The 21,156-nt window shown below is 36.9% G+C and overlaps 1 protein-coding gene across 3 annotated transcripts in view; it reads right to left on the reverse strand.

Moving 5' to 3' along the window:
* LOC128018931 (TBC1 domain family member 22B) overlaps positions 1–19,359 on the reverse strand; it is a 46,773-nt gene extending 27,414 nt beyond the window's left edge. For 2 of the 3 annotated variants that reach the window (XM_052604821.1, XM_052604819.1), the window contains exons 1-8: positions 19,070–19,359; positions 15,224–15,280; positions 14,602–14,957; positions 13,217–13,384; positions 9,928–9,998; positions 6,512–6,640; positions 4,765–4,830; positions 1,769–1,883 (exon numbers count right to left, since the gene is read on the reverse strand). In XM_052604821.1, the coding sequence (XP_052460781.1) occupies positions 1,769–1,883; positions 4,765–4,830; positions 6,512–6,640; positions 9,928–9,998; positions 13,217–13,384; positions 14,602–14,957; positions 15,224–15,280; positions 19,070–19,125 (1,018 nt within the window). In that variant the 5' untranslated portion in view covers positions 19,126–19,359. The remainder of the gene's footprint in view (positions 1–1,768; positions 1,884–4,764; positions 4,831–6,511; positions 6,641–9,927; positions 9,999–13,216; positions 13,385–14,601; positions 14,958–15,223; positions 15,281–19,069) is intronic. The other variant, XM_052604820.1, reaches the window with a different exon arrangement.
* Positions 19,360–21,156: the final 1,797 nt, after the last annotated feature.

Consider the following 21,156-nt stretch of genomic DNA (forward strand, 5'->3'; position numbering starts at 1 on the left):
TCTGCCACGTCTCTTTCTCCACTTCAAATTCTTCGGCGCATCAATACCAACACTTTAAACCGAAGGGCGCCGTGACTCTCCTTCCTGCCGGCTACTCTTTAAAACGCTACTCGCTGATATTGAGCTAAATGCGAAGCGCCGATACTCTCCTACACCGTCTCTCTCAGAGGACAGTCTCAGCAGAAAGTTAAAAAGCTCGCAGAGGAGCCCTAGAAAGCCAGTGAGGCGTGTCGGCCAAGAGAAACAGCACAGTGAAAGTTGGCCAAACGCTGCGTATGAGAGCAGGCGAAGCCGTTAGAGCCTGCAAACATCGACGATGGGGGTGAAAGCCACATCACAGGGAGGATGCGCTAACCTTGCTCTTCTATCTCCTGCTGGCAGCGTGTTGGGATCATGAAGTTCGTTCAGATGTATCGATCAGTGGGTCGAGTCCCCCACCGTGTGCTCTGCACCCTCTCAAGCCTCTGTAAACACTTATATCCAGCCAATCAATGCGGCTCATTCTACCTGCGGCACTGAGTCGCTCGCTCACACACGCCGAGAATCCCAAACACACACACACACACACACACACAACACACATATATTCACAAGGCCCGCTAACAAATTAGATATAGAAAGGCCCTGCAGAATGACACAAAAGCATCTGTATAAAAAATCAGCTTTTCGCTTAATGAGCTTTGTGGAGAAACAGAGGGACAGAGAGAGTGGCGGGCGAGGTAGACAGCCAGAGAGAGACAGACAGACGGGAGAAAAAGAGAAATCGATTGGTGATCCAGGTAATCTGTGGGTTTGTCCCGGTGTTTGCACTGGTGACATTGCAGCAGCGGCACACACCGGAGAGATCAATGAGCCTCCTATTGTTCTTCTGTAATCCTTAACTATCCATAAGTAATTAACCTTCACATGAGAGGACAGGAAATAAATAAGGAAGGGAGGGGATGGCTGCGGGTGGAGGGAGAATAGCAATGAGGACCAGAGCTGGAGAGTATATTTCCCTCCCTGTCTGTCTCTCTTTATCTGTCTGTCTACATCTCTCCCTCCCTCTATCTATTCTATAGATATCTATTCTATTCTTCTAGACAGATAGAAGTGATAGATGGACAGAACAATCGATAGAACATAAAGAATGACCAAAAGAAAGATGAACAGAGAGAATGCTAAAATGCGAAAGATAGAATGATATAACATTAGACTGAATAAACAAAGAAAAACAGAACATTAGACAGCGATAGAGATAACTAGAGCTATAATAACAGAATAGATATATTGACAGATAGAGCAAAAGATAGACAGACAGATAGATAGATCCCTCTCTTCATCGGTCTTTCTATCCTTCTGTCCATCGCATTATCTCTCTCTATTTCTCTCTCTCTCTCTCTGACCATATGCCCATCTTATTCCCATCTCCGTTTGATTCTGTCTGCTGCTCTTTCCATCCGTCTCCCTCTTTCACCATTTGTCTCTCTCGCGCTCACTGTCTATCTTTCAGACTTCCTTTCATAGATAATTGATATTCTGTATTTTTGCGTCTGACATTTTCACGGGATATTGTCAGTTTGTTTACATTTACACCATCATGTCCCGAGCATCATCTGTCAGACACAGGCTTGTCTGCATCTCTCTGGCTCCAGCATATCACACACTTCAGTGCACTATTAGTGAAGCAAACACAACTGATGTGCTCATCCAAAAGGACACAATCAGAGAGGTGTAGAATCAGTCAAGCGGACCAAGTGATCCATGTGGAAGGTCATTAGACACTTACCCACGAATTCAGAGAGGAAGACCACAAAAAAGGGAGTGACCAGGTCATTAATGCCCTGCACGTATCCACTAGCGGGGTGACGGATGGCCCAGATGAACAGAATCCGCTCAAACACCTGAAAAACAAGACAATCCCTTTCACTGTTTAACAAAAATAATTTATTTCTCGTTACAACTGTGATTGTTGTGCAGACTTTTGGTAACTGATGTTGCTTAATTCACTCACAGAGCAACAGGCTTGCCTTTCCAAACGCAGCTGCATTTCAAGAGCATTAGTGCAAGTTCCTTGTTGTTTATGGGTTACAAGTGTTGCACACTTCTAAGTTTAAAACACCACAGCACCTCCTGCTGGTAAGCATCCAAAGACACAAAGCTTGATAACACCTAACCAGAGATCATCAGCAGCGAAATTACAGACAAAAATAAAAGTTTTTTTAAGTGATGGATTAAAAAAAAAAAATAAAAAAAAAATAATAATAAAAAAATACATCAGATCAAACAAAATATTATGTTTATACATTTATGTGCAAATATTATGTGCAAAAATTTTAATATTATTAACTAAAATGATGACATTTTGTTAGGTAAAATTTAATAAAATACCATTACACACACACACACACACATACAGTATTGTTCAAAATAATAGCAGTACAATGTGACTAACCAGAATAATCAAGGTTTTTAGTATATTTTTTATTGCTACGTGGCAAACAAGTTACCAGTAGGTTCAGTAGATTGTCAGAAAACAAATGAGACCCAGCATTCATGATATGCACGCTCTTAAGGCTGTGCAATTGGGCAATTAGTTGAAAGGGGTGTGTTCAAAAAAATAGCAGTGTCTACCTTTGACTGTACAAACTCAAAACTATTTTGTACAAACATTTTTTTTTTCTGGGATTTAGCAATCCTGTGAATCACTAAACTAATATTTAGTTGTATGACCACAGTTTTTTAAAACTGCTTGACATCTGTGTGGCATGGAGTCAACCAACTTGTGGCACCTCTCAGCTGTTATTCCACTCCATGATTCTTTAACAACATTCCACAATTCATTCACATTTCTTGGTTTTGCTTCAGAAACAGCATTTTTGATATCACCCCACAAGTTCTCAATTGGATTAAGGTCTGGAGATTGGGCTGGCCACTCCATAACATTAATTTTGTTGGTTTGGAACCAAGACTTTGCCCGTTTACTAGTGTGATTTGGGTCATTGTCTTGTTGAAACAACCATTTCAAGGGCATGTCCTCTTCAGCATAGGGCAACATGACCTCTTCAAGTATTTTAACATATGCAAACTGATCCATGATCCCTGGTATGCGATAAATAGGCCCAACACCATAGTAGGAGAAACATGCCCATATCATGATGCTTGCACCTCCATGCTTCACTGTCTTCACTGTGTACTGTGGCTTGAATTCAGAGTTTGGGAGTCGTCTCACAAACTGCCTGTGGCCCTTGGACCCAAAAAGAACAATTTTACTCTCATCAGTCCACAAAATGTTCCTCCATTTCTCTTTAGGCCAGTTGATGTGTTCTTTGGCAAATTGTAACCTCTTCTGCACATGCCTTTTTTTTAACAGAGGGACTTTGCGGGGGATTCTTGAAAATAGATTAGCTTCACACAGACGTCTTCTAACTGTCACAGTACTTACAGGTAACTCCAGACTGTCTTTGATCATCCTGGAGGTGATCATTGGCTGAGCCTTTGCCATTCTGGTTATTCTTCGATCCATTTTGATGGTTGTCTTCCGTTTTCTTCCACGTCTCTCTGGTTTTGCTCTCCATTTTAAGGCATTGGAGATCATTTTAGCTGAACAGCCTATCATTTTTTGCACCTCTTTATAGGTTTTCCCCTCTCTAATCAACTTTTTAATCAAAGTACGCTGTTCTTCTGAACAATGTCTTGAACGACCCATTTTCCTCAGCTTTCAAATGCATGTTCAACAAGTGTTGGCTTCATCCTTAAATAGGGGCCACCTGATTCACACCTGTTTCTTCACAAAATTGATGACCTCAGTGATTGAATGCCACACTGCTATTTTTTTGAACACACCCCTTTCAACTAATTCAACTAATTGCCCAATTGCACAGCCTTAAGAGCGTGCATATCATGAATGCTGGGTCTTGTTTGTTTTCTGACAGTCTACTGAACCTACTGGTAACTTGTTTGACACGTAGCAATAAAAAAATATACGAAAAACCTTGATTATTCTGGTTAGTCACATTGTACTGCTATTATTTTGAACAATACTGTACATACATGACAAAATGTCTATATAAGAAATAAGACAAAAACTAAAAAAAACTATGAATATAAACAAAAGTACGAAACAATAAACACAGATAAGGAAAGGAATAGTAAGCTCTTTTTTTGAGTGAATCTCATGAAACCTTTAAAGAATATGTCCTGCTCTTACTTCACGCCAAGATAAAAGAAAGACAAATTATATTTTGCCTCAACTTATTATTTACCTCAGAACTGGAAGAAAAATGTGCTTAAAGTCATTTTTTAATGACAAAACGTGCTCATCTCTAAAAACTCTGAATATAAACACAAGTACGTAAAAATAAACACTAATAAGGAAAGGAATCGCAAGCTCTTTTCTTACGTGAATCTCATTAAATATTTCAAGAATATGTCTTAAAAGACAGACAAATTATATTTTAAGTTATATTTCATCAATCACCTATGAGAAAATGAGGGGAAAACCTCAAAATGAATGCATAATCAATCAATCAATCAATCACCTTTATTTATATAGCGCTGTAAACAAAATACATTGCGTCATAATGGTAATGATAACTTGTGCTTGTCTTGTAAACAACTGTCACAACACAATAAATAAAAAAATACAAATTATATACATTTTATTTTCTTTTGATTTCAGGGTGAAACGTGACCTGGACATGATTGTGTGTGTGATTCACTCTCTTATTTTTATGATTTCTGGTGGGTCTGTCACAGGTGTTGCCGTCTCAGAAGATCACCTACCTCCTGCACCAGTGGTTGCTGGAACAAAGGAATCAAAGGGTTGGTCCTCGGGATATCGATGTGAATCTATGAAAAGACACACACAGGTGTATACAGGTAAGCTCAAATGCACACCCACACAAACACAAACCAGTTACAGAATCAGCGTGTAAGGAACACAGGTGACCAGGAAAAAAAAAAAAAAAAGATTAAATCAATATGGCCCAAAAGCACTAAATTGAGTTCTGTGTGCCTTTTCCCTTCCAGTAAATGGAGGAAAGCCATCAGGGCCCAAGCTGAACATGCTATCGATCTGGTTTCATAACAAGCTACACACAAAACCTGCATGAATTCACTTGGAAAGCGGACAGCGGGAGCATCCAGCCGCACATACAGGTGGTCACACTTTCGTTTCATCCGGTTCCCTTCTTATTTTTTCTCGTTCTATTTCAACTTCCATCATATGTTTGACGAAATGGCTTTGTAGTAATGCAGGTCACTCGAAGGCCAGCGAAGTGCGGTTCGCTCGTATTCACTGCCATTCCTCGCCCTCTCAGACTGTGACCACGCTAAAAGGTCATTTAGTGTTCCTGCCCAGACAGCCAGGGGCCAGTCCAACGGTCCTGTACGACCATATAAATCCTTTTAAAGGTCTGTGTCCGATTTGTATTGCAGTAGACGAAATGAGGGGCTGGGAGCCAGTAAGCCCTGAGGAACCGGACAAGAGAGGAGAGAAGGCAGCGCATAGCAATCGACTACCAGTCCTGCACCATTAACCTGAGCTTTACAGCCCATAAGAATATTGATCCCCCCTTCGTCCACATTAATAACACGCAGGTAAAAATCTGGGTGTATTACTACTATAGCTTTCTAGAAGAAGGTGTAACCTTGACTGAATGACTCACTGCAGAGAGGATCAGGTTCCTCAACAGATTGGCGTCTGGTGTAGCCTAGTGGTTAAAGGGATGGTTCACCCAAAAAAAAGATCCAAATGTCTTGTGCACTACCCAAGTCTTGAGTCATACGATGAGGTCGGTGTTAGGAACAGACTAAAATTTACAGTGGCTGCTGAAAATTCAGCTTTGCATCACAGGAATAAATTACATTTTAATATATTCAAATAGAAAAGAGCCGTTTGACATTGTAATAATAATTCACAGTATTTTTGACCAAATAAATGCAGCCTCAATGAGTATAAGATTTTCACAGACCCCAAATAGAAGTTTTTTGCATGGTTTTTCCAAATCAACAGCCTGTCTTAAAGAAGCCCTGTCCAATTAAGCGGGTTTACTGTCATGTTCACAAAACACAAATCAGATGTGTTTTGAAGGATGTACGAACACTGCAATGCAGCCTTGTGATAGCAAAATGAACAGACATTCAACAAATAACATCTGGAATTTAAAAACATAATGTTATCTTGCAAACGATCTGATAAGATCCTTTTCCACTGAAATTCACCCATGCATTATCTGTTTTCATGTCATAACAAACAGTAGATTTACATATTAGGATGGTTTCCAACTAACTAAACCTGGATTTAAACAAATATTCTGGGCTGCTTTCAGCATAGTATCTATGGACGGCATTCGTGACATGCATTTGACAATGCATTTCCTGTTTGACAACTGACTTGTGGACTGATGAAAGTGCTCTCTTACTCTTGGAAATTGTGTAGAAAGGATTAGAAAGGAACTGGTCGATTTCAGCCAACTCTTCCCCTTTTCTATTGAGAACATACTCAGAAGCAGGCCGGCTTGATTTTTACCTGTCTGTATGTGTCTCTGTGATTCTCATCTGTTCTGGAGTGGTAATACTGCTCGATGAAGGCATAATACTCCTCCCTCTTCCTCTGGAGAACCAGATCCCTTCGTTCCCTATTGGCTGGAAGATAGCCCTGAGAGAAAGAAAGCACATGGAAAGAAGAAAATTCTCATTTAATAGCTTTCAGAAAACAACTGCTGTACACCCACTTTCTCCATGTCTTCCAATTGTATCTTGCCCTGTAACCAAAATGTAACCTATAAATAATGCAAACTAAATATATTAAAAACAGATACAGATCCATGCAGCTTTTTTAAATCTACAGCTTGGATCATTTCAATGAGACGAGGTTCTTTATCATGCTGAAGTCAGATGTTTAATGAATGCCTTTCAGAGTACTATCTGACTGATTTTATGCAACTGTCTTTTTTTTTTTTGCTGCTGTTCATACAAATTGCACTTTTCAGAAAGCTTCTTATGAGAGAAACAAATCAGACAAGTTCCACCTAAATTCTCAAGTTCTTACCTAATGCTTTCCTACCAAAGTGCTTAAATGAAAAATAAAGAGCATTATCATTTAAATGTTAGGGTGGCTCAGAGGTGTCCAGATGGCTTTTAAAGCATTGCTAGGCAGTTGTTAGGATGTTCTGGGTAGCTGCTTACTGCTTGCAAGTCAAAATATAAAGAAATAATGGGCTGAGTAAGAAGTCACTTATTTGAGCAAAATACAACAAAATCACAATGATATTGTGAAATATCATTGCAATTAAAAATAATTGAAGATTTTACTGTGTTTTAAAATGTTATTTATTCCTGTGATAAAGCTGAATTTGGCTTGAGAAATGTACATGCTAGTAACTTGCTAATCATGCTAACAAAATCTTAACTTTATGTTAGTAACATTCTAATCATGCGAGAATAATCTTAGCAACTTGATAATCATGCTAGAAACATGTCAACACTAGGTTAGTAAAATGCTAATCATGCTAACAACATGCTAGTAACTTGTTAATCATGTTTGCAACATGCTAGTGACTTCCTAATCATGCTAAAATCATGTTAACAACATAATGACTTGTTAAGCATGCTAGAAACATGATAGAAACTTGTTAAAAATGCTAGAAGCATACTATCACCATGCTAGTAACATGCTAATCATGCTAGAAATGTTAGTAATTTGTTAAACTTGCTTATAATGCTAACAAAATCTAACATTATGCTAGTAACATGCTAATCATGCTTGAATAATGCTAGCAACATGTTAGTAACTTCTCAATTATGATAACAACATGCTAGTAACATGCTAATCAAGCTAGAAACATGTTAAGAAAATGCCAATAATGCTAGAAACATGCTAATAACACACTAATCATGCTAAAACACATTAGCAACATGCTAATTATACTAGACACAGCCTAGCAACCACCCCACCTTAGCAATATGTTTTATACTTTTCTGTTTTTCAGATCAACTGTATTGCCTCGAAAACATTCAAACTTTAAACTACTTTATACTGAAAACTTTCAGACTGAAAGCTTTTAAAACTTTTTCAGACTTTCTAGCTAGGCTTTTTCAAGCCAACTTAAAAATTGTCTACAAACGGTTTAATCTAGTTTCTCTCTATTGTCAATGTTGAAAACAGATTTCCTGCTTAATATTTTTTGTGGAAACTCTGATAATGCATTATGGGATTCTTTGATGAATAGAAACGCCAGAAGAAAATGATTTATTAGGAATCTTTGGTAAATCATAAATCATTCATTATGGTCTCTTTTGATCCATTTATTGAACTGTAGCATTAGGTGCCTACTTCAATGCAAGTCTATGTTTAATTTTTTTTACGCTCATTATATTGCCCTTTAGAGCAAAACTTTGCCTGTTATATTGTCTATCAAGAAAACTTTGTCATTCAGACTGCATAAAGTAATTGCTTCAATAATAGTATACAATCAATAATAGTATGAGAAATGATAATAGCGATGCTTGCCTGAGCAAACACCACTAACTAAGAAACACTCTTGAAAATACAGAGCACAAACCTCAGATCTCAAAAGTAAAAAAAAAATAATAATCATGTAGCTACTAAACTAACACACAGAAAGGATGCAATCGTGCTAGTACATACTTAGTAGCTACAGATGATTCCCTAAAGAGCAGACAACAAGTGCAGGCTATTTGTAGAGCAGACGTGGAGGCGTTGAACTGTCAGTTAGATCGTTGTCATGACTCTCCATCATGTTTCAGAAAATGGTGTTTTTAAAAGTGCCTTCCCCTCCCATTGTTTCTCAACTCTGGTTTTAATGAGCACACACAGAGTTGCCAAGCTCTTGAACACATAGATGATAACGTACATCCAGAATTCGACTCAAGTCCTGTGCTTCAGGCAAATAAGTGGTACACAAATTCCGCTTATTTGGATTCGCTCCATCATCAGCACTTGGAAACTTTAATAACGGCTTTAGAATTCAAACTGAAATTATCTTAAAACGGCTTTGCAATGTGATTCTGAGAAGGTCTTGGTGAGTTTTGTTATGCTGTGAAACCTGTTTCGAGTGGAAACACTCATGTTTGCTGACATACTTCAAACATGACGTGGACCAACAAAATCAAAAAGCAAGAGTTGCTCTACGATCACAATTTGAATATGAAAAGCGGAGATGAAACATTTATTTTTTTGGCACATTAGCATTTGTTTAGCACATGTATAACTTTATACGTATAGAATTATTCTGTCTAAACCCCCAGCAAACACTGCATGAAGCGGTAAAAGCTTGGAGGAGCTGGGTCGGGGTGGGGATTTGCTTGTACAGCTTACCTTGTAGGTGTGTGTTATTGACTGTGTAAGCATGCACTAGAAATTCAAATGAGGCTTGTTAAGCAATATCCAAACATCCACACACATACAGCCACAACACAGCAGCCCGCTCTACCCCTCAGATGATGATGACGTTCACAATTCTGCTGACATTAAGTGCTCGGCAAAACCAATATTGCAAAACAAATCAATAGCATACATTAAACTGAAAGTGGCATGGAATTATATATATTCTCCTTGATAAATGGATTATTTTATTACAGTATTTTCTATTATTCATTCAGATAAATATCCATTTGGCTTGATTTCAAACATGTTTCAAGAAATAGTTTAAAACATATTTAACAAACCCAACAGAATTTATTGTTTTCCCAATGAAAACAGATATATTAAGATATAATGATAATATAAAATATTGGAAGGAATTGAAACCGCGGCCTAGAGGTTAGAGGCCTATGAACAATGAGAGTTCAAATTCAGCTCACAACTTATTTCAGTTCAATTCTTCCCTCTTTTCACATTGTTTCTTTTCCTCCCACTGCTGTTTGTTTAAATAGAATGCAAATATAGAAATGAAATAAACAACAGTTTTGGTAAATACTTACAGATAAGAGTCTCCAGGTGACTGGGCGAACTTCACGAGGGATTCCCGACCAGCTATGCTTCCGTAACTCCTCTGTATGAACAAAATACAGTGCAAAGTTAATCCAAAATGACAAAACTGGCATCTTCTGCTGTGTTGGTCCATAGCTGCAGTGGTGAACAGCTGCTTTTAATACTCCAGTTGATGACACAATCATACTGCAGTTTGGACCCAAAAGTACAATGTAAAAAAAAAAAAAAAACTCCTGGAGTAGGAGGAGGGGGCTGGAATTATAGTATATGGACCGAACAACTGAACACAGCCTTAATCAGAAGTAAAAACATGTTTGTTCATATGCTGTGGTAGAAAACTAGAAAAACATGCTTTAAATCAACAGTCATCGGCCTTCACAGGACCGGTGACATTCTTACTTATAGTTCAATCAACATAATCAATACACAATTATTTTTAATTAGCAAACACATTCAGTTTTCACAACCATGTCACCTTGAATTATGCTAACTCCAATAAGACACCAAGCCATAACAGCACATTGATTTTACAAGTAATGGCTGGGAAGTTCACGATTCATGGGTGATGGAGCAATGGCTTGGGATGTCAACATTGGGATGTTTGGGGAGCACATTTAGACAAACAGCTTAAAAGCATCTGCATCGTGGCCCGCTGTCATGTTTTTCCTTTGGTGCTCATGTGAACGATGCTCATTCGAACTCGGTTTTCATTATTTCACAATTCTGGTTCTCTCCTAATGCACCATAAAAATAATTTTCATGTTTTCCAGTAAAATCTCTAAACTTCCTTACAAGAAGATTTACTAGAGAAGGAAAACTGCATAAGAAATCAAGACTTGTTTTCAGCGAATATATCCTGAAATAAGTTTATATATCTTATTGTATTGTCGGTTTCTTGTTAGAAGTATAAATCTCAAATCATGTTAGATTTATGCTTAAAAGAAGAGAAAACATTTGCTGATGGGTAAGAAAAATAAACCTAATTCGAGACATGTTATTAAGCAGGAGTTTAAAAATATATACGTTTAATAATACATTATGAATTATTTTTGTTAAGTTTTGCTTCTCAAGAGAATTGTTTTGTTTGAAGGATGTTTGACTGGAAAACAAGACACGAATACTGATTAGGAAAATTATTTTGCCAGTTTATTTTCCACTATGTCTCTGAATAAAAATATATTAATTTAATAAATGCTGTAACCTTTCACTTTAGAGATTTGGGAGCTACTGATTTCAAATACTTTAGACAAATTAACACTAATCTCACAAAGAAAAACTATTTTCCAAGAACAATTAGCAATTAAACGATAATTTGCGTTTATTTTTTTATTAAAGTTTAATTTCTTCAGAAAATTTGTCTGCCATATCTGCTATGATTTGTGTTGCTATTAGGGCTGTCACTTTTGAAAAAAATCAACGAACGGATATCGAATATCATGCAATGCATTCTAATATATTCGAATATCTACGTGCCTAATTCATTTCTTAATATTTTTTGCCACTTTTGGATGGTTACTCGACAGGTGAGCGCGAAGAGTGGATGTGGATGATGTGTAAGTAAACCGTTTTTTGCAAATTCGGCAAACTACTTTATCTTTTACGTTATTTTACCGTCTACGGTGAAGAACCAAAAATGTTTACAGACACTACTTTTAAGATGCGCTGGGGTTTTAATTGTCCGCTAAGGCTGGCCGTTCTTTCAAAATAGGGTGGTTATTAGCTATTATTCGCTTGATTTGGTCATGGGCCTACGCTACAATACGTCTAGAGCGCCCTCTACTGGACAAGATCACAAAGAATAAAATAAAAAACAAACGGTCTAATCACAGACTGTAAAAAATGCGCTACACAGGGCATTTTAAATCATTTTTTTTATAGTTCGATTACGGATATTTCACGTCATGTTCAAATGCATATTCGGATATCCAATAAAAAGTGACAGCCCTAGTTGCTATGCGGTTGCTAGGGTATTCTGTGGGGTTGCTAGGTGATTTCCAATCAGCACTGAGCCAAAATAACCCCAAAGCTCCAATCAGTTACAAAAGCAGATGTATCAGTAAACAAATCAGGACGAGTTACATGCTAAAATGCGACTGATCGTAATTATGACTCTTGTCTTTGCTATAACCACTACAAAGAAATAAGTCTATTGTACTTTCGAGTCTTACAATAAAGAGCAAAGATAACTGTTGTCATGACAATCAGATGAATCATAGTGAACTTCAACAATTCTCTTTGTCTGCTCCTTGAATTTTTTTCTTGAATGGAGCTTTTCAACTCCACCATTCGCAATTACTTGTTTTGTCATTTGTTATGAAGTAAATATTACTTTGCAGGTGGGTGCCATTAGACCAGATATCATCAATACGTCCAGATGCTCAGATCTACACAACTTTTAAAAGGATTGTTTTTGCAAACCCTCGACAAGCCCTCTGGGTCATCGTGATCAGCGAATGCAAAACCGCTTTTTACAACGTCTATGAAGACTTGCTGAGAAACATCTGGTGAGATTGCTCCTGGGTCGTTTTTGAGTTAGAACAAACACGAAACCGATATCCAAGCGCTCCTAAAATACTAATGGTATTGGACACCTGCCAACAGTCATATGATAGCAGGATGATGAAAGATCTCAGAAGCTATAATGAACTCAGAATACTGTGCAGGGAAGCCCCTCCAACTATATCACAAGCACATTTTTCATAAGGCGCTGCGAAAGAAGTGCATAAGCATTATTTTCCCCTCCAATGACTGATGGTTCTCATTCCTGTGTGATTTCAGCCTATCACTCAGAAAGCTCAGAGCCTGCGGAGGCTGAAACTTAGTTATAAGGCAAAGAATAGCGAGTCTCTTTGATAGCATCATTATGGGACACAAATGAGAGAAGGCAGACACAGAACTTGTTTTTGTTCCGCCAGCTCGCAGGTGCACTCGAAGAAACGAGTGGTTGGAGAATATGGGGAGAACAGAAGGGCCTCTCAGCGTGAACTCAGGAAGACTAGGGTAACATCATGGACGCTTTTCAACCATTCTGCCATCCCACACTGTCTCACCTGGCAAAGAGATTCAGCTAGGCGGAAAAACAGGCGAGGGAATGAGGTGTGAACACATGTGAGGGTTTTGCAGCTTTCTGTTTTGAGATGGTCCCTGATGGATGGGCTTTAATATCTTATACACATAACCCACAAGTGGCCACTTTTATAATCTGCTCAAAACAGACCTTATCTCTTGTTTTCCTTTTAATGCTAGCACAAATCGCTGATTGTTTGTCTTAAAGCTTACCCAGGTCTGTGTTGGGACTTGCAAGTAGCTGCTTGAATTTATCCAATCGAGTCTTCTCTCTCACGGTCATGGGCGGAGCTCCAGAGGAATTTTGATCTGAAATGCGGGCAACCAATGGAATGACGTGCCGTACAGGAAGCGACTGCTGTTTCTGCAGAGTATTACGAGCTAAACAGGACAGAAAAATACATATATACAACATTAATATTTAAATATAGTTTAATAAAAATATTTTAACAATTATAAAAAACATTCTATATGATATTGTGTTAATATAGGTGCTATTAAATAAAAAATATGATAATTTAATAATCATATATATTTTTTCATTTAATATAGATATATATTATATAGTGGTGGACCGATATTGTTTTTTTTGACAGCCGATGACGATATCCTGGGAAGCAGGGGGGCCGATACCAGATTTAAAGCCGATTTTATACATACATATATATATACATATATATAATTATTATTCATATTTAAGAAATTTGAAATCATTTGAGAATGGATTAAAAAAAAATTGTAAAATTAACCGACTTTAGATGAAAAGTATTTTTTCACAAACGTTTTCACACATAAATACTTAATAAAAATATTTTAAAGTAAGTTGACATTGTACCCAATGAACAGGTCAGGTTTTTGTGCATTGGGAATCATATTTTTTCAAATAAAGCCAAAGTAACACTTATTTTACATACAGCACAGACAGTGGGCAAATGCATAAAGCACAGCATTATTTGAAATCACAAGTTTAAAGTTAAAAGTAAAAGTCCCACCTCGCACACATTGGCAAAACAGAAAAACTTATCGGCTGATGCCGATATTATATATCGGTCGACCACTAATATTATACACACAGCCTTTTTTAACAGATTTTTTTACGGTGTAATTTTTGGTTGTTTAATCAAAAGATCCTTCAATTCAATTATTTTGTCATGACATATTAGTCCATTAAACTTAAAATAATGTTTTGTTAGTTTGTTTGTTTGGTCGAATAGACAAAAATAAAATTGTTGACAGGAATTACTCTTCCTATGGTCTCATTTACATAAAACATGAGCAACACAAACTTTCAATTATAATGAGGATAATAAACTCAAGTTAGCCTTCTTTAAATGCTAGGCATGGCCAAAATGTTACTTGTTTTTCCAAACCTTATATGAACATTTTAGACCTCGTTAAGTTGAAAGTATATACTTGCAAACAGTCTGTGACTGAACGTTTAAAACTAATTTATACATCTATGCCACGCATATAACAAACAGCAATTCAGATTAAAAGTAGGCGGGAAAAAACACGTCTGATACACCTTGATGATTTTATATGCATTTTTAACATGTTCTTACAATGGTGCAGCTTAAAAACAACAGCTAACACAATACCTGAATTAACACTCAGCTGGGCGTCGCTACAAGACTTTACCACCCTGCCATTGACTGGACTGCCTTTGTCATCCAGACGATCCTGAACGGGGTTTGTGCTGATTGATTCCTGCCTGTCCAGTGGGCGGGGCAGTGACTCGGTGTCCTCTGGGGCTTTGATGAATTTGACGCATGGTGTTTGAGGCATGGACCGTGATTGGACAGGTGAAGATGAGTGCTGTTTGAGACTAAACATACCGTCATCCTCTTCATCATCAATGTCCCATGCATCATTGGTGCTCCGAGCAAATTCGTGGAAAGTGGAAGGTTTTTTGGATTTGGTGTTCAAACTGCTGGCCTTTGGAGTATCTTTTAATCTGTAGGGAAACAAATAAAGAGCTTTTTGAAAATGTCAATATCGCACACACTCTATTACATATGAACTGGCTACAGTTAGAAAGGATCATGCAAGACAAATAAACAAACAAAAAAAAGTTGCAAAATGTTTATGCAAATCTTGCACTCAAACATGTTCAAATGGATTCAGACCACAACTGAATGGCAGAAAACATAAAGCACAAATAACTGAAAAACAAATGGCTGATTTGCCCACAGACAGTCGACAGCTAGCAGCAACACTTACTGACGGTGTCTGCGTGGGTCCAGAGGAGGGTGCTGTGCTCCATATACAGGCTGTAAGCTAAGAAAAACAAAAGCTGATGTGTGCTACAAAGAGTCAGAAACAGGACCGGGTGATCCAGACTTTTTAAAACCTTATCATAAAGACAGTACCTGACATACATCTCAATATTTACGTATTTACAGTCTCATGCTTTTCCAAAACTGTATGACTTTCCTTCTTCTATGGAATAAAAAAGGTACAAATCTAAAGAATATCCAGGCCACTTTTAGACTGAGAACATCAACTTTTAAAAGGAGATCAAAGGCACCATAAAAGTACAAGAATAGGAGGGATAGTGAAACTAGGTTAATGGCACAGGTGTTTTCATGACAGAATACTAATTTATTGCATTCCACATGATATAGCTCATGCAACAGTTTCAGATCACATTACATACACTACCGTTCAAAAAACTTTTTAGGGGGCAGAAACAATTTTTCGGATTCATTCAACTGATGAAAAATGGATTGGTTAGGTTTGAGTTTAAACCTGAGTGGTGTACACCACTTAAGTAAACTAATCAGCAGCACATAGAAATGGAAAGTCAAGTTAAATACACTGTTTTATGAGGTACAGACAGTGCGCTTACTATTTTGGATGTTTGGCAAATAATCTGTCACCTATGTATGCAATGCATACATAAAAGTTGCATGCTATGAACAGATTATATAAGACATACTACAGAAACAGTAAGAATATCATTGCATTATGCTATTCCGAACACTGCCTCTAGAAGTAACAACCAAATAAAAGTTGCAGTAAAATCATTATGACATTTCTATATACTCTGAATATTTAATATATCCCCAAAGCCTTTGTTAGAAACACACAGCGAAAAACAAATATCTGGAGATGCAGAGGTAGTTTAAAACAGCTCCAGAGCAGCAGGATAGACCTGCAAGTGCTTGCTGACAGCAAAAAATACATCTCAAATTAAAAGCCAAGCACACTGCAGGGTGCATCACTACGACATATAAATATTATTCTCTACAATATTAGAGGCTATTGTGATTAACTGTGCAATATCCTGCATAATGCCGAGAGAAGTTCAAACACTGCAGTGCTAAGCAGAATTTTTACGGGCCACACAGGGCCATAGGTGTGTGGTCATATTGCTGAAAGGAAAATTAACAGTATGCTTGTTACAAGGCACTTTTCTGGTGAAATCAACACAATAGTAAATGCATTATGTGCAAATGGGACCACCAATAACTGGCAAAAGTACAATGCACCTGAAATACGGCTCATCAATTTTCATGCGAGTAGAAAATAAAAGGTAAATTACTTCTAGATACGGAAGCAAGCTGCTCGCATTTGCATTAAATATTTGGCTGCGAGTTAGGAGTGTGTTTGAGTATGTAAGCAGTTTCCCGGAGGGCAGCCTTATCTTAAATGTATGCTGTTCATTCTGCTGCACACACACACACAAGACTTTTCCACACTATAATCTACATACAAAAGCTAACAGAGTGGGAAAACTGTCAATGTAATTAATAATTTCCATTGAGAATTTGCTATTATAATGAATCAAACAGGTCTAGAATTGAGTTATCAACTAACATGAAGACACACTCTGCTTTTCTACAGCTGTAGGTCATGTTATTTTGACTAGGATGACACCAAGGTTGTGTGAAGGCATCTCTAGTATCACTTTAGCATGCTCTGTCCCTTCTGCTTACTGAGATAAATGGTGGGAAAGAGGCCACACCTCTAGTCCACTCATGTTACAGGCAGATCACTCCCACTGCGTGTTCTCCAACTGCTGCCAATTCACACGAACGAGCAACTCAAACCATCTGGAATCACAACCACACCCAAACAATAACGGCCGCTTCGGCTCAACCTGTTCATCTTTCCCATCACAGAGGGGAATCCTGTCCATTTCCAACATAATCTTCATTGTGCACATGAAAACTAGATCACATTTCAATTTTCAAAGAAAAAGAACTGATAAAAAAAAAAAAAAGAGAATTGCTTGCAAAAAGTCATGACTTTTTGTCAATTGATAAGGCATTAAAGTTCAGGCATTTGTAATTATTTAAAATGAGAGAAAATTACTTTTAAAATTAAAATTATTTTATTTTTATTTTATTTTATTTAAAAATTTCAGGGTCCACACAATTTTTTTTTAAAGAAAACTTCAGAATTTTATTCAGCAAGGACACATTCATTTGATTTAAAAACTGACTGATTAATTTGATCTAAAATATGAATGATTTTTTGAAAATAAAGACATTTATAATGTACAAAATATTTATATTTTAAAGATAACCTGTTCTTTTGAATTTGTATTATTAAAAGAACTCTGAAAAAATAAATCATAAGAAATATTTCTTGAGCTGCAAATCAGCATTTAAACCTTATTCAGGTCAGATGACGTATTGAATTTAATGAGTGAAAACAAGACAGACTTGTAGTCTTTACAATAGTATGCATTGCATGAAGGTCGTAGATTGTGTAATTTTCAATCACAGCTTATTAAAATTGCTTTAAAATAAAATGAAATAATAAAATAACAAAAATTAACTTTAAACGTAGAACAGATGGTTGCATACAAATAAATTAGCCCCCCTCCAATCCAGAGACTGAACAAGATCTAGGAGTAAAAAATAACAAGATCCAAGGCTAAAGCCAATGGCAAGTTATCAACATAAAACCTACAGGCAATAACTTCTAGATAATACAGAGATAATATTTAGATAACAGCAAACAATCTGGAACTTTAACTTTATTGATGACAACTTCCATGAATATAGCTCAGGCTAATATATGCTTTAAAAACTAAACTAGTGGACAAAAACCTGTAAAACACAATTTTAACAAAATTTGAAATCAGTATCCCTCCATTAAAAAGTAATTAAAATGCCCCTGAAAATCAATCCATCATGTGTGTACATTACCTCTAACAGAATTTTTTTTTAAGTGTATTTCTGCGACTGCTGTGCACCAGCAGTACCAACAGCAGAAAATCATCCAAACTGACTGCACGAGAGTTCCTCTTTTGCAAAATTACGCAAGGCCCGATATATAATCTGATCTACTGCAAACTGTCCAGTCATCACAAGCTTGCGTTCGCACAGTAAGATGAACTGATTCAGTCTGCAACCATGAAAATCCAAACAACCCGCAATGAAGCACACTCAGCAAACTCTGTCCAGGTTAAACAAAGCAAGGCCAGCAAGGACAAACTGGACCAACCTACATGCCTGCTTTAACAATTTCAATTTCATTTGATTAAATATGGTTTTGAAAACAACCAAAAAACAATGCATATGTAAACAGTTGTTTTTCCTTTACAAAAATGACCATGACAAGCACTGATTAGTGCATAGATAGAATTGCATAGTACAGAATTATTACTGTAACTTAAATTATGATGAGGTCATACAGTGCAAGAGGCTTTTTGCTTTAGATTAAAACAGTAGCTAAAACCCAAGTTACCAAAGTGTTATATTAGTAACAATAAAACCTTTCGATGATAGATACCATGTTGTACCTACTAAGGGTTAACATAAACCAAAACTAACTTCGCTACCATATTGCCACAACTGGACACCACAACAGCGGTTTCGTTGAATGCACAAATAATCTTAATTTTAATTTTACAACATGAGCAATAACGCAAAGCATCTCCAGGATAACCAGCATGATGTCAAAATAGACCGTTCACTATGTTTTTGGCACATAGCATGTTATCTAGTAATCAAATCAGCTGGTCAGAGTGGATGCATTAATATTAAATGCCTTTTACATACAAAACAACACACTTAGAACTACGTCAAAGAGGAAATAACTGATTAAACTCACCTTCCGGGAACCTTTGGGTTTCTCCTCCAGAAATGAATCCTGTTGTCGGTGGCCATGGCGAGAGGACGCCCAATTTCATTCAAAAAGAGCCATGAAAGCGAACGCCACGCTGTCACCCGACATGTGCAGATATCCGACGGCTAAATCGATATTATTAGTTGTATTGCCGCATGTGTCTTACTTTGTTTCAATTAGTTACAGCGGGGATTTTGCCAACACAGGATGTGCCTACAGCGGTTCTGGATGGATGTCGCCATCTTGGAGGTGCTTGAGGTCGCGCTGTGATTGGTTGAAATGACGAACAGGTGCATGGGACCTGACCAATGGGGTTTGAGTTTTATAGACGGAGACGCGTATTTTTTGTTATATTTAGATTTTTACAAAAACTATATTTTATGTAATGATGTTTGCGTGTAATGTTGTTTTGAATGCACACGACTTATAATGTACAGAGCCTACTGTAGAACATAAAGGGGACAGTAGTGTAATACAGAGGATCCAGAAAATTAATTAATATTGCATGATTGATGCATGGCCTCGTATCTGTATTCCAAAAGTTCCACAAATTCCTGCTACCATTGACATTTGTTTGTAATTGCCATTATTCCAAATGATTATTCTCATTAGATTGCTGCGATACAGATATGATAAATCATTTTTAATGGGCATAAAATAAAAGCAGTACACCAAATAATGCCGTGATGAATAAATATTTCACAAATAATACCATTGTTTATTTTTCCACATTAAATGTGATTGTTTTTTTTACAATTATGAATAATAATGCATTGGTAAAAGTGTCATTACGCAGTTTCCCAATTTGTACACTAGATGGAAGTAGTCACTCATAAATGTATGGCGCTCTGCTTAGCTCTGCATGAAATTCATGAAGTAACAGTTTCCTACTGTACTGAAGCCTGTAATTGCTGCAATATTCATCTTCATATTATTAGGTTTTGCGAAGACTTACTGTCTGATAGCATACGTTAAAAACACAACTGTATTCTTCTGTTAAATCACAACATTATCAGAAAGGCAATAGTTATAATAATAATAATAATAATAATAATAATAATAATAATAATTATATATATATATATATATATATATATATATATATATATATATATATATATATATATATATATATATATATATATATATATATATATATTAGCCTACTTTTCTTAGAATTAAAAAATAAATAAAATTAAGGTAGCAGCTTGGTACTTTTATAGTATTGTTATGTATTGTAAAGTAAATTGCTATTAACTGGTTTTAAATTAATAGTACCATAAAAAATTGACTGAGAACTGAATGCAGTATTAAGTGTTTCTTTTATTAGAATAATTATTAATAAAAAAAAAGGTTAAAAATAACAACAGCTGCAGATGCATGAAGAAAAAACATGCCTAAGGCATAACAATTACACAAACATCCGTAGTGGAAAGTTGGACATAATACTTCCTGTGAACTATAGATGGAAAATAAAGCGCTGCTTGTGATTCATAGAACCTGTGGCCTCAAATAACTTTTGCTATTGTTATTCTACAAGGGCCCTTAACCTGAGAAGAGAACTTCCTACAGTAACCTTACTCTCAACATCGAGTTCATCGGTTCATTTACAAAAAGCTGCAAGGGAAGTGTTATGCATGTGTCTGTGATCGATGTGGAAATGAGCGCTAAATGGTGTGAATGAGTTCACTCCACTCCTGTGTTTGTGTTTGAGACCATCCGCTTGAAGAATTGCCCCCTCGTTAAAACACTTCCTTTGAGTTCATTCAGAGGGTCGGACACACACGCCACACATGAAACAAACAGATGAAAGGTCACGTTGCCAGCATCCTTAGGAAGCCATGGCATCTGTGGAATGTTGCTTTATTTTCCTCCTAATTCCCCTGTGTTTGGGGGTTTGTGTTGAGTGAGTGCAAATGTGTGCATGTGCTGTTGGTTCTTCTGCACCACACGCTCCCAGAGTCAGGTTATCGAGTGCATGCACCAGGCGGTTCTGTCTCGTTGGTCAGCAGACTGAGACAGGAAGACTTGAAAGACAATATCCTGCTTCAGCAGAATGTATGTCACTCTCC

Source organism: Carassius gibelio, chromosome A8, assembly GCF_023724105.1.
Source record: "Carassius gibelio isolate Cgi1373 ecotype wild population from Czech Republic chromosome A8, carGib1.2-hapl.c, whole genome shotgun sequence".
Taxonomy (NCBI): domain Eukaryota; kingdom Metazoa; phylum Chordata; class Actinopteri; order Cypriniformes; family Cyprinidae; genus Carassius; species Carassius gibelio.